At 36.9% G+C, this 15,418-nt stretch overlaps 1 protein-coding gene across 2 annotated transcripts in view; it reads right to left on the reverse strand.

Moving 5' to 3' along the window:
- MED14 (mediator complex subunit 14) overlaps nt 1-15,418 on the reverse strand; it is a 96,895-nt gene that overhangs the window by 67,984 nt on the left and 13,493 nt on the right. For both annotated transcript variants that reach the window (XM_023519131.1, XM_023519130.1), the window contains exons 4-10: nt 9,185-9,358; nt 8,456-8,585; nt 7,506-7,634; nt 7,078-7,185; nt 5,998-6,130; nt 1,554-1,704; nt 533-644 (exon numbers count right to left, since the gene is read on the reverse strand). In XM_023519131.1, coding sequence (XP_023374899.1) covers nt 533-644; nt 1,554-1,704; nt 5,998-6,130; nt 7,078-7,185; nt 7,506-7,634; nt 8,456-8,585; nt 9,185-9,358 — 937 coding nt within the window. The remainder of the gene's footprint in view (nt 1-532; nt 645-1,553; nt 1,705-5,997; nt 6,131-7,077; nt 7,186-7,505; nt 7,635-8,455; nt 8,586-9,184; nt 9,359-15,418) is intronic.

Here is a 15,418-nt window from a genome sequence, read left to right on the forward strand (position 1 = left end):
CTCCCAAGTAGGTAGGCCTATAGGTACCTGCCACAGCACCCAGCTATTTTTTTGTTGTAGTTGTCATTGGTGTTTAGCAGGCCTGGGCTGAGTTTAAACCTGCCAGCCTGGGTGTATGTGGCCGGAGCCCTGCCCACTGAGCTACGGGCGCCAACTCAAAAATATTTCTTTTAAAGAGTTAAATTCTGCTTTACTCAAAGAGGCATATTTTATAAATACATTATAAATATCTGCAATTCTGCTTTATCACTTGAAGAAAAATGAAAAGATTCATATAAAGCGTTAAAATAGCTTCGTTGCACAGAAAAAATTTAAGGAGACACAACGTGCAAACATTTCAAAAATGTTGAATGTTTGTTTCTCAAGCTGAATAAGAAGCAAATAAGGAAAAAAAAATAGGACAAGTATGGTGGATCACAAGTTAAAATGCAGAAATACACAATTCCACAATAAAAGCAGTATATAAGGAAAAAGATCATATTGAGAAAGACTCTGCATAAAATAAAACTACATACTAAACAAAAGAACCTACAGTTTTCATTGGCATTGAAGCCTCTAAGAATGGCCTTCAGTTCCTGGAGCTTCTGATGAGCTCTTGCATGGACACTATCAATCAGGAGTTTTTCTATTGATAAGTGGTCAATCTGTATAAATAAAAACAGAATCATATGTACAATGTAAACATTTTTTTAAATCCTGAGAGTAAATTATTGTGCTTCAAGATATTTCCTTTTAGAATCACACTGATTAAGTGTTAACCAGTAAAAGAAAGCAAACTCAGGTAAAGTTAAAAATTAACCTATATGGTATTGAGTTAACAATTAACTTATATGGTATTGACAGCTTAAAAACTATAGCTAATATTTTGATGAGTGTAGATGGAAGATGCTACACAAGGTTAGATAATTAAGTTCATGAACCTATCCTAGAAAAGGAGCTATATATCTCATTGCTGAATATCACTAGGTTATCTTTGAAGTATTCCCATTGGAAAGCCATGCACTGATGCCAGTGCCTAACCCACCCTGCACAGCAGTTTTGGAACTTTTTCTGGAAAGACTATCAGAGCTGCCATCATTGTACAGCATACAGTAACAAGTGCCACTCAAGGAGACACGGCCACACAAACACAACAGCTGTGAGACACTGATAGACCAAGGTTATAAAACGAGGGTCACCAGAAGGCCAAGGGAAGTACTTTGAAGGTGGTGGTAGTAATATTCAGCAATGAGGTAGCACTTTTTCTAGGATTGAGTTCCTGAACTTCATTGTCAGAACTTGATTACATCAGTCATCATTAATGCTAAAATGCCAGAACTTAGAAATAAATGGTGATCTAAATTATAAAATTTTAAATATATTAAAAATTACACATTATCATGTCGGATATTTTTAAAAACCCAACAAACACATATATTCACTTAAAACAAGTTTTATAAAGTGTTTTAGGAATAATTAGGTATTTTAAAGAATTTGTGCTAAAATTTTAAGTATATATGGTAAATTATATTTATTTAATCAAACCAACATTAAAATATATTGAGATGTTTTACCTTCATGGCTCTTTCTACTAATTTGGAATCAGAAGCTGGCAAAGGAGGATCATGAAAAATCTGTAAAGGCTTAGAGACATCATTCTCATCAATTTTAATTGTAACTTTATGAACAGATGCTGTCCCTGTTTTTCTCCCAAGAACCTGTTGACTGAAGAGAAAAAATATTAAGAATTTTTTCCAATACAGCCTATTAATGTTCAGAATAAAATAAAAACAATATATTGTGCACTTAAGCCAGAGCCTGGAAAATGGCAGGCACTGAGTGTTGTGTGTGGGGGAAATAATAGGAAAATAGCTGTTCTATGATTCAACACGATACTTGATTTATTGCATTAAAAAAAAAAAACACAGAACACACACAAGTACGCGCGCATGGGAACCCCAGAACAAAACAACCTGTCTTCTAAGTGGCATCTATTCACTTCTAATTCCTTTATAGAAAATGGGAATCAAGCAAAATTCAAAAGAGGAAACAGGATTATAAAAAGCATGATACTGATTTTCTCCCCCCAAAAAGTTTATAAAAGGTACAATTCAAAATGGAAAACTGTAATAAGCATGCATGTTATACCTAACAATCTAACCTAATGGTCTTTTAAGAATTTGGTGTAAGCCCATAGTAAGCTAATCACTCAAACATCTTAAGAATAACAGTACAAATAGATAAATGTCTCTATATTTAAAACATGCCATGTTCTAAGAAAGGAATTACAGATGTCCTATGTGGTCTGCGGCATACCATGGGACCTTACTATACAAAAGCATGTTACTAGAGGTGCATGGTATTGGTATATAATCATCCTGTAATATACAAAATGGGAGAGGGCTGATTCTAGAGCAGCGGATTTTTTTTTTTTTGAGACAGAGCCTCAAGCTGTCCCCCTGGGTAGAGTGCTGTGGCATCACAGCTCACAGCAACCTCTAACACCTGGGCTCAAGCAAGTCTCCTGCCTCCACCTCCCAAGTTGCTGGGACCACAGGCGCCTGCCACAACGCCTGGCTATTTTTTTTTGGTTGCAGCCGTCATTGTCATTTGGCGGGCCTGGGCTGGATTCGAACCCACCACCTTAGGTGTATGTGGCTGGCGCCCTAGCCACTTGAGCCACAGGTGCCAAGCCAGAGCAATGGTTTTCAACCTGTGGGTCACGACCCCTTTGGGAGTCAAACAACTCTTTCACAGGGGTTACCTAAGACCATCAAAAATATGTGTTTTTCGACCAAGACATTGCTCCTCTATAGTCTCCAGGAGGGTTCACCCACATGAAGATATGCCTACATTTCAGCACCCAGCATGATGACATCATCCCGCCAACCTCATCACACTCCATACAAATACAGGTGTATGTGACAGGGTTGGAGCCATAATGTAGTTATGTGGACCAGTCACATGTGTAGAAAGCAGCTGCCGTGTTGAAAGCAGCAGTATTGGAGGTAAAATGACACTTCATGAATTATAATTACCGGTAAATGTAAAATCATGTATTGTAAAATCATCAAGTACTGCAAAAAAAAAAAATATCTGTACCATGGGAACTTAATTTGGATGCTGATCGGTCTTTTTATACTCAGCTATGGTTGCTATGAATACTGCCCCCTTGTGATAGTAGCAGGTATGTAAAAAAAAAACACAGAGAATGGTAAATCATAGGAAACTTTAATGAACTGTACTGACTGAACTATGCCAGGTATCATCTTTCTTATTATTAAAGCTATTGTTATATATTATTTTCATTAGCAAACCATCCCATGACAATGGATCGTGTAGAGAAGAATGTTAAGAAAAGAAAATATAGTGAGGATTTTTTACAGTATGGTTTTCCCTCAATAATTACAGCGGGAATCGAGAAACCGCAATGTGTTATTTGTTGTGAAGTTCTATCAGCCGAATCTGTGAAGCCGAACAAACTAAAACGCCATTTTGATAGCAAGCATCCAAGCTTTGCTGGCAAGGATACCAACTATTTTAGAAGCAAAGCTGATGGACTCAAAAAAGCCAGACTTCAAATACCACAAACAAAATGTAGCAGCCGTTGAACCTTCACATTTGGTGGCACTGAGAATCGCCAGAGCTATGAAACCTCACACCATTCATTGCTGAGGATTACTGTTGCCAGCGGCCAAAGACATTTTTTGAGTTATGATCGGAGACGAATTTGTTACGAAATTGAGTGCAATTTCCTTATCTAACGATACTGTCTGCAGAAGAACAGATAACATGTCTGCTGATATTCTTGATTGGGTAATCCAGGAAATTAAATCTGCTCCACTTCCAATATTTAGTATCCAGCTTGATGAATCTACAGACGTTGCAAACTGTTCAGTTACTGGTTTACGTGAGCTATATTAATGATGGCGACTTTAAAGATGAGTTTCCTTTTTGCAAACCTCTTGAAACAACAACTACCACATGTGATGTATTTGACACAGTTGGTTCATTTCTGAAAGAGCGTAAGATCTCTTGGGGAAAGGTTTGTAGTGTTTGCACAGATGATGCTCCAGCTATGCTAGGATGTCGATCTGGATTTCAATATTTGGTAACATTCCAAGTCACCAAAAGTCATTGGAACTTACTGTATGATTCATCAGTAAATATTAGCAATGAAGACGCTGCCACAGAGTTACAAGAAGTAAGGAAAAGCATCACAAGTTCTGTCAATTTTGTAAAGGCGAGCACTTTAAAACAGTCGACTGTTTTTACAACTGCAACAAGTTGGATGTACCAAACAATGCTCTGCTATTTCACACTGAAGTGAGATGGTTGTCGAGAGGAAAAGTTTTAAACTTTTTTTTTTTTTTTTAGATAGAGCCTCAAGCTGTCACCCTGGGTAGAGTGCTACGGCATCACAGCTCAAAGAAACCTCCAACTCCTGGGCTCAAGTGATTCTCCTGCCTCCGCTTCCCAAGTTGCTGGGACCACAGGCGCCAGCCACAACACCTGGCTATTTTTGGTTGCAGCCGTCATTGTTGTTTGGAGGGCCCAGGCTGGATTCGAACCCGCCAGCTCAGGTGTATGTGGCTGGTGCCTTAGCTGCTTGAGCCACAGGCGCCAAGCCTTAAACTGTGTTTTTGAGCTTCGTGATGAACTCATAATGTTTTTTAATCAGAAAGCAAGACTGCAGTTCAAAGTACTTTTCAGTGATAAAAGCAAACTGCAGAAAATAGCTTACTTGGTTGACATCTTTGCCATCTTGAATGAGTTAAGTTTATCACTACAAGAACCAAATGCAACATGCCTCAATTTGTCTGAAAAGATCCGATCATTCCAAATGAAACTTCAGCTTTGGCAAAAAAAACTGGATGAAAATAAAATTTACATGTTGCCTACCTTATCTGTTTTCTTTAAAAACATGACATTGAATCAGACAAAAGGATTACAATAATTTCTGTGAAAGAACACTTGTACATGCTTGCAGACGAAACTTCATTATACTTTGCAAATCTACCTGACACCCAATTTGCACTTGCCAAAAGCCCATTCACAATCAAAGTTGAAGATGTTCCTGAGACAGCACAAGAGGAGTTCATTGAACTTATTAACAGCGATGCAGCGAGAACTGATTTCTCTACAATGCCAGTTACAAAATTCTGGATCAAGTGTTTGTAGTCAAATTCTGTTCTGTCTGAGACTGTTGCGCCTTCTTCCATTTCCAACAACATATCTTTGTGAAACAGGGTTTTCCAGCTTGTTGGTTATCAAGTCTAAATACAGAAGTAGACTTGTTGTGGAATGTGATTTTTGCTGTGCTCTTGCAAAGACTGCCCCGAGAATTTCTGATCTGGTGAGAAAGAAGCAATCCCAACCTTCGCACTGACGTTGCATTTTTACGCTTACTGTCACAAAATGTAGCAATGTAGTTTACTGTCGTTATATTAAGACTGTTACGTATGCTACATCATGCTTCAAAATTTCATTTATTTGTAATTAGAAATATTTCACAATATATAATTACATGTTGTTTTTGTGATTAATCACTGCTTTAATTATGTTCAATTTGTAACAATGAAAATACAGCCTGCATATCAGATATTTACATTACGATTTATAACAGTAGCAAAATTACAGTTATGAAGTAGCAATGAAAATAATTTTATGGTTGAGGGGGGTCACCAAAACATGAGGAACTGTATTAAAGGTTCATGGCATTAGGAAGATTGAGAATCACTGTTCTAGAGCATCCCCCCAGGCATACCAAAATCTGCATATACTCCTTATTCAAGTTATACACATAGCCCTGAGGAACCTACAATAAGAAAAGTCAGCCCTTCCAATTAATTAATCTGTGTTTGGTTAAAAAAATCCATGTATAAACAGACCCGCACAGTTCAAGCCTGTGTTGTTCAACAGTCAACTGTATAATAATTAGAAGTATTAGAGAAAAAGAGAAACAAAATGATTATTTCTAAATCATAGCATGAACCTACGAGAACCAATTTTACTTACTTCCAAACTGAGAGGGAAAGGCACTTTCCAGCATGGTACCTTTCCACCTGCACAAGGTCTCCCCACCGCTCCCGGATTAACATTAGAGTTTGGGAATGTAATACTTCTAACTGAAGTGATAAGCAGAAAGAATCTGATGGGTATCGTTAAGTAAATCTAACACAACAGATTATTCTAATAATCAGTCAAGTACAAGCAAATTTCATTTAACAAAGGCTCTGTTCCTGAAAAACTGGCAATGAAGGAAATTTCTGGAATCTTATTTCTGTGATGACACATCCCAGAAAGTGCTATATGGCATGATTTCAGAAAAAGATTTTATATTTAATTCTGAACCAATATAAACGAGCTGTGAGGTCTAGGTCGCCCCTTAATTTGTCACAATTTAGACATTATGGATTGACCAAATAATACTATATTTTCCCAAATAGTACTATTTTGGGGGGGGGCAGTTTTTGGCCAGGGCTGGGTTTGAACCCACCACCTCCAGCATATGGAGCTGGCGCCCTACTCCTTTGAGCCACAGGTACCGCCCTCAAATAGTACTATTTTTAACTAATCACTTTTTTTTTTGAGACAGAGTCTCAAGCTGTCACCCTGGGTAGAGTGCCATGGTGTCACAGCTCACAGCAACCTGAGACTCTCCAGCTTAAGTGATTCTCTTGCCTCAGCCTCCCAAGTAGCTGGGACCATAGGCACAAGCCGCAACGCCCAGCTATTTTTTTGTTGCAGTTGTCATTATTGTTTTAGCTGGCCCAGGCTGGGTTTGAAGCTGGCAGCCTCTGTGTATGTGGCTAGCACCCTACACACTGAGCTATAGGCACTGTCTAACTAATCACTTTTTATTTTTACCTATAAAGTTGACGGTAAAATTTTAAATTTGGTTTAATACAGACATATCACTATTCTGACTATCAACCGACCAGTTCCCCAGCCCTATTTTTACCAAAAAAGGTTGGGAGAGGGGATTGGGGCTGCTGCAGCTCAAGACTAAGGACAATGAAATACAGGGGTGGGGGAGGGAAGAACAGGAAGACACAAAATCCTTACATATGTATGTCCTAAATTTCAGAAGGATACGTAGGCAGTTGTACATGTCCTGAAGTGGTTTCTCATCAGCAAAAAGCCTAGACTGCACCAGCTGATGGATGAAGTTGATTTGCATACTATGAACCAAAGCTCGCCCATCTTCCATTGGCATGAGAAAAGAAAGTAGTTAATTAGAAGAGTGTAGAGGTCATGTCACAGTACCAACTAAGGAAGCATATATTAACAATGAACTTTTTAAAAAAAGAACTGAAATTATCTATGGAAACTAGAAAACAATATACTCTGAGAACACTGAAACTTCCACGGTCAGCAGGTAGTTATAATTATCATAATATTTATTTCAAATTATAGGATAAACTGCTATACACATTTATTATCCCATAGGAATATTTCAATAATATAAAAATATCAAATACTTAAATCTATACTTATGATTTAAATCAGTATTTATGATTTACCTCCTGTTTCCTTATCCTCAACTAGAATTTCTAGCTTGAGAAGGCGCCATGGAACATCAGGGTCATCTCCCATTACAGTCAAGGTGGCTTCAAATTCTCCTTCAACTCGAAACTTCACCCGGCCATTTGCTTTTAAAAGAAGTAGTAGTAGTAGTGGTGGTTGTGTACTCTGCTAGAAAATAAGCAGCTTTCTGCTGACCTAGAACTCTCAGTCTTGCTTATAAGAAATTTAAAAAGATTAAAGTGTTCAAAGAATTCAGTGGTTCCCAACTAAGTGGTAGCCAGCTTCCAGGCCATCAGGAAACCAAAGGTGGCCAGGCACAGTGGATCATACCTATAATCTTGGCACTGTGGGAGGCCAAGGCAGGTAGATTGCTTGAGCTCAGGAGGGAAACCAACCAGATTAAGAAAAAAAAACCCATCTCAAAAAAAAAAAAAAAAACAAAACAAAACAAAAGAAAGAAAAAGAAAAAAAAAGAAACCAAAGGCAATTCTAACATAAATGAACATTTTCTAAGGCTCAACTCTTGAGACCTTAGAAATTCAGTAAACCACTATGATACATTTTTAAAACACTTTCAAAAAGCAACTAGCAAACAGCCTTATCACATCTGAAATAGATGTTAAGTTTGCACATCTGCTCATTCTTAAAAAAAAAAAAAGAAGAAGAAGAAGAAGAAAGATTCACCCATTTTGATATCTACTCACATTCTGGCCCCAATGTATTTCCCCTCCAGCCCCTGGCAATCTCATCTACTTCTAAGCTTCAAATACCAGCATTGCTTTTCTAGGCACTAAAGAGAAATGATACAGTTGACAAGTCATGGATTTGAGTACCACCAAAAGTATGAGTCAAAACATCATGATAATTTTTTTAATAAAACCCAAAAAGCTGTTAAGAAAATATTCTAGTAAGTCAACTTTTTAAAAAATAAATTTCAGCTACATACCAACTGTAAGATTTGCTAACTGAGGAGGAAGATCTGTGGTTACAAGCCGATGTCTAAGAATCTGATTGAGCTGATGAAGTGTGGCTTGTTTTTCAATTTTCGTAATTGGGTCTGGAGGAATAATTTTATCCTACAAAAAATTTAAGTTAATTTTAAATAATGTATAAAATGAATTTTTTTTGTTTTTATACATTTTCTTACTTTATCCAAGAAAATCTCAACACTCATTTCTTCAATCTACATCCAATAATAGTGACCCTTACTATCATGCTTTAGAGCGCCAATGATTCTATCATTTAGCTAAGAACATAATGATCCTCCTCATGTTCTATGTATGAAACAACTTAATGTTACTAGATGACTTTCATCACTTCTTAAAATACAAAATACAATATAGCACCAATTCAGTAAGCCACTATAATGATAGATTCTTAAAACACTTTCACAAAGCAACTAGCAAACAGCCTTATCACATCTAAAATAGATGTTAAGTTTGCACATCTGCTCTCACTCCTGAAGAAAAAAGAAAGGTGAAGAAAGATTCACCCATTTTGATATCTATTCACGTTCTGGCCCCAATGTATTTCAAAAAACCCACAATTTTACTTACAGAGAAAAAAGCAAACTGTATGAACAAATTTTTATAAAGTATTTTTTTTGCTGGGCTACTTAATAATATACTAGAATCTAATACCTTCAATTTTTTGGAGTACAGGGCCAACTACTTACCCTTATACAGGTTGGCAGCCGTGGGTAAGATCCAGTAGTCAGTACATCAATAGCATATGGGATGGCAAAACTAGGCAGGCGTGCATGGACCAGAGCATCTCTAGCTAATGAGGCCAGGCGATCAGCAGTGTCCACAAACAGGATGGCTTGCTGATCTAAAAAGCTTGAGATCATCTTTAAAACAAAGGGAAAATGTATTAAACTTCCTTGAAAAATATCTGCTTTTCACATTAAATATCATCTATTCATTCCAAAGTAAATTTCAAAGAATTAATATAGGTTTTATATATTTCAAAATAGTTCTTCAGAAACTCTCCCAATAATTTGAAGAAAGGAGAAATATTTCTATTTCTTATAGTGTTCATTTATGTCAGAGAGTTGCCTTTGGGGGTTTTTTTTTTTTTTGAGAAAGAGTCTGGTTCTTGCTCAGGTTAGTCTGAAACTCCTTATATTTTATATAAGTATACTTATATTTGACATTAAAATAATTTTCTGTCACTTTAAGTAAAAACCTTTGTAATACATTTCTTTATAACATTATACATACAACATCAAAAGGTAGGAGAAGTAAAAAGAATAAAATGCTTTTTACTTTTATAGACTTCTAGAGTTGGTTAGTAAAGAAGTAGTTAAAAGCATGGACTCCTGAACTTAGACTGCCTTGGTCTCAATTTTAACTCTACAACTCCTAGCCCCATTACCTTAGGAAAGTAACTTAACCTCTCCTGTGCCTCAGTTTCTTCATTTATAAAATGGAAATCATAATGATTCCTAACCTTATCAAGTTGTTCTCAAGATTAAGAGTTAATGGACATAAACAATGAGACAGAATAGAGAACCCAGAAATAAATCCACACACTTACAGTCAACTCATTTTCAACAAAGGCACCAAGAGCATACATTGGGGAAAGGACAGTCTCTTCAATAGATGGTGCTGGGAAAACTGGACATCCACATGAAGAAGAATGAAATTAGATGCCAACCTTTCACCATATATAAAAATCAACTCAAAATGGATTAAACGGTTAAATGTAAGACCTACATCTATGAAACTACTACAATAAAACATTGGGGAAATGCTATAGGGCATTGGTTTAAGCAAAGTTTTTTTGATAAGACCTCAAAAGCACAGGCAACAAAAGCAAAAATAGACAAATGAGATTACAGCAAGCTAAAAAGCTTCTGCATGGCAAAAGAAATGAACAAAATGAAGAGACCACCTACAGAATGGGAGAAAATATTTGCAAATTATCCACCTGACAAGGGATTAATAACCAGAATATATAAGGAACTCAAACAAATAAAAAGAAAAAAAAAGTTAAAAATGGGTAAAAGACCTGCAAAGACATTTCCCAGAAGAAGACAGACATACGGCCAACAGGTATATGAAAAAACATTCAATATCACTAATCATCAGAGAAATGCAAATCAAAACCACAGTGAGAAGGCAGGGTGCAATGGTTCACACTTGTAATATCAACACTTTAGGAGGCCAAGACTAGGGCATCCCTTGAGGCCAGGAGTTTGATATCACTCTGGACAACAGTGAGATCCCATCTCTACAAAAAATTTGAAAATCAGCTCAGCACAGCAATGCACACCTATAGTCCTAGCTACTGGGGAGGCTGAGGCAGGAAGATCACTTGAGCCTGGAAGTTCCAGGTTGCAGTGAGCTATGATTGTGCCACAGCACTCTAGCCTGGGCCAGAGAGCAGGATCCTGTCTCTAGAAAAGAAAAAAACACAATGAGATATCACCTTCCCCAGTTAAAATGGATATTACCCAAAAGACAAAAAATAACAAATGCTAGTGAGGACGCAGAAGAGGGGGAATGCTCATATACTGTTGATGGGAACATGAATTTATATAACCATTATGGAAAACAGTTATGTAGGTTCCTCAAAAAACTAAAAATAGAACTACATTTAATCAAGCAATCCCACTGCTTGGGTATATATCCAAAAGAAGGGACATTGGTATATCAGTGATATCTGCACACCCATGTTTATTTCAGCACTATTCATAAAAGCCAAGATATGAAATCAACCTAAGTGTTCATCAATAGACAAATGAAGAAAATGTGAATATATACACACAATGGAAAATCAGTCAGCCACAAAAAAATAATTACAGTTAATAATTTATGGTATATTTGAAAATAACTAGAATTATGAAGTTCCCCACACAAAGAAAAATGTTTGAGGTGATGGTTTTCCCAATTACCCTGACTTATTACACATTGTATATATATATCAAAATATCTCATGTATTCCCAAAATATGTACAACTATATCAATTGGAATAAATGAAAAAAAAGAGTTAATGCATATAAAACCTTCAGAACAGTGCCTGGAACAGACAAAACATTAAAAAAGGTTGCCTATTATGAAATATAGGCCAACTTTCATGTCCAATGCAGAAACCCTTTCCATCAGTTTTCTACTCAATGCATTTCATAACAATGTCTGAACTAGCAGATCTCATTAGAGAGCTGAAAACCTACCTCCCGTAAACTTTTATTTTCTAGTTCTATTCTAAAACAGAACTACTTAAAGTCTCTTATATCCTTCAAACAGGTTATTAGGGACAACTTAAACATGGCATCCAGAATTAATACCACATCATGCACATACAATGTTGTACATTTTTTTAGTATTTCCACATTTATTTTATTATCTTTTTTTTTTTTTTTTGAGACAGAGTCTCACTTTGTTGCCCTTGGTAGAGAGCCCTGGTGTTACCACTCACAGCAACCTCAAACTCTTGGGCTTAAGCGATTCTCTTGCCTCGGCCTCCCAAGTAGCTGGGACTACAGGTGCCCACCACAATGCCCAGCTATTTTTAGAGACAGGTCTCACTCTGGCTCAGGCTGGTCTTGAACTCGTGAGCTCAGGCAATCCACCTACCTCAGCCTCCCAGAGTGCTAGAATTACAGGCGTGAGCCACCACCCTCGGCTTATTTTATTACCTGATTTTTGCAACTCTCAGAAATAGACCTAGATAATTACTATCACCTTAGAAATAAGAAAAGTGAAGATTAGGTTAAGATGTTTGCCCAAAGACAAGTCAATAATCAGAGAAGTTGAAACAAAAAAAAGTTTCTTCTAACACTTAAATTAGACCCAATATACAGAATAGTACAGTAGACATGCTACCTCCTATGACTAGTACAATGGATATCTATCAACGCTATCAACACTAACTTCTTATTAGCAGCCATGACACTGCTAACATACTCTCAACTTCTGAACTAGTTTTTAACTCAGATTTAGACCATTTCAAGTCTCCCTTCACTCAGGTCACTATAAAACTGCTTATCAGAATAAATTCAAGATCAAACAGTACCAAAGACTTCCCTCCAGCAAGGCATGGACCAACCCTATCGAGATACCAGTTTATCTAGCCCACATCACTTTACCTTCAACATGAGTAATTAACGAAATACTCTCTGAACACAACACACGAGCTTCAGCTACATTAATAAAGAAAGATAAAACTTTAATTTAGAGTAACTTACTAGTAAATCCATGTAGATCCCTAATGATGTTTTGGGGTTTTTTTTGTTGTTGTTCAAAGCAAGCACAATGATTTTTTTTAAGTTTTCACATACCAGCTGTTAATATGATTAATAATAATCTCCCTTAGAATTTAACACTGAATAGACATTTCTCTAAGGAAGATGTATGAATGGCCAACAAGCACACAAAAAGATGTTCAACATGATGAGTCATCAGTAAAATCCGAATTAAAAACCACAATGAAATATCACTTCACACCTACTAGAATGGCTAGACTCAGAAAATGCTGGCATGGATGTGAAAAGTTAAGAACTTCCATACACTGGTAATGGGGATGTAAAATGGTACAGCCACTTTGAAAAACAGACTGGCAACTCCCTCAAATGATTAAATGTAGAATTACCATATGACCCAGCCACTCCACGCCTAAAAGCTTAAAAACTTGAACATGACTGTTTACAGCAGCCTAAACTGGAAATAACCCAAATGCCTATTAACCAACAAACAGACATAACATAGTATATCCATGTTAATCAGCCATAAAAAGGAATGAAGTACTAATACATGCTACAACATGAACGAACATTGGCAACATTATGCTAAAAAAAAGAAATTGCTAAATTAAAGCCAGTCAAAAAAGAACACAGGTTGGTCATTGTAGCTCATACTTGTAATCCCAGCACTTTGGGAGGCCAAATCAAAAGGATCACTTGAGACCAACAGTTTGAGGCCAGCCTGGGCAACATAGTGAGACCCCCTGAATCTACAAAAAAATTTCAAAATTAGCCAGATGTGGTGGTGTGTGCCTGTAATCCCAGCTACAGGTAGACTAAGACAGGAAGACTGCTTAATCCCAGGAATTTGAGGCTACAGTGAGCTATGACTGAGTCACTACATTTCAACCTGTGTGACAGAGTAAGACTCTGCCTCTAAAAATTAATAATAGTCACAGCCCTATACCCAGGGTGACGGAGTGAGAGTCTATCTCAAAAAAAAAAAAAAAAAAATTTAAAGTTACATAATTTTAAATTGCATCCAAAGTACTGCCATTTGAGGGGGGTACTATTTTGTGTACAAATTGGCCTTTGAGGCTTTTTTTTTAACTAATTTTACTGAATTAAGTACATTGGAAACTCCATAGTTGACCACCTTCCTACGTTAGCCAGCTCAAGTTGACCTAATTTTCATAGACCAGACATGTGTACCTGTCAGTACAGTAGGCCTAGTTCCTTATGTTGACCACCTCGGTATGTTGACCGGTTTGTTACATACAGTCCTTTGGGTGCTCAACTTGCAGAGGTTCTTCTGTAGATGACTGCTTAGGAGCAGGTAGAGGAAATGTAGCCATTGATGTCACCCTATGTCTTCTGGTTTGGGCCTAGACAATATGAATGTCTGGGCAAGTGACCTGCCACAAGGCTACAATATGCTGAAGAGGAGAGAAGAAGGTGGCTTAGAAGGTGGCTATTCCAGTGAGGGAAATGCAGGTAGTTCAGTTCCACTTGTAGAACATCCAGAAAACTCGGAGGCATCTTTCAAGGGCCAGTGCTCTCCATTTGTGTTTGTCCATGACACATTCATAGAGAGCATACCTTACTCAGATTAATATGAAGAAAGTGATGCAAATCTTTAAAACCCTAGAAAGCTAATAATGGAATCAGGAAGATCTTAATATCATATTCATCTTTTTGCATTTTTCTGGTGACTCAATCAAACTCATGAAAGATCAGACTCAGGGAGAACAGTTCTGAGGGAGAGTAAGTTGAAAATAAAAATCATCTCTGTCTAAAATAAATAAACTGAGATCAGAATGAGGAGCTCAGAGATGGCACTGAGAGTGCCATAACATAGCTCAGGGAGCAGATACAGAGACAAAATCTTCCTACCATCCCCTCTCCCTACCCAATCAGCAATAAGATTGAGATAAGAGTTTGACCAGGAGCTCTTACTTTGATTTACACAACTATCACTTGAGGAGGGGCCCTCTAAACTTATTTTCTAATCAAGATTTCTTCTGGAAGCTCTGACAAAGCCTTTTTCCATTTTCTGTTAGTAAAACTGCCTAAATTTTGAGTGAGTCAAACGATACTGGAAAATATAAATCTGGTAAAGATGCCAAATTAATTCTATGCATTCAAGATCTAATATTAGTAGGCAAAACATGTCGTTACAGAATACCAGGTCAATATTTTTAGGAATTTAAGTAAAAACAGGAAGAAATACATTCTCATTTTATGATTAATAAACTCAGAATATGAACTGCTTGCAAATTGAGATCAGTACTCTTATCCCATATTTGACTTCTTATATTTTGCTTTGCCAAAAGTCTAGGTGAGAAAAAGGTCTGAAAAGTGTAAATAAAGAAACTTATTTTAAATAAACTGAATTACTTGCTAAAGGCTGAGAATGAATTTTAGAATTTAAAGTTCATTGTATCTGTCTTCCAATCTAGCTAAAAAAATAAAAATAAAAATAAAAAAAGAACACATAAGATTCCATTTACATGGAATATTCAGAATGGGCAAATCTACAGAAACAGAAAGCAGATTAGTGGCTGTTTAAAGCTAGAGGAGAGCTACGGGGTGATAGCTAAATAAGTTTTCTTTTTTTTTAGAGACAGAGTCTCACTTTATCACCCTCGGTAGAGTGCTGTGGCATCACTGCTCACAGCAACCTCCAGCTCTTGGGCTTAGGTGATTCTCTTGCCTCAGCCTCC

The sequence above is a fragment of the Otolemur garnettii genome, unplaced genomic scaffold (assembly GCF_000181295.1).
Source record: "Otolemur garnettii isolate 467f Iridium unplaced genomic scaffold, OtoGar3 scaffold00158, whole genome shotgun sequence".
Classification (NCBI taxonomy): domain Eukaryota; kingdom Metazoa; phylum Chordata; class Mammalia; order Primates; family Galagidae; genus Otolemur; species Otolemur garnettii.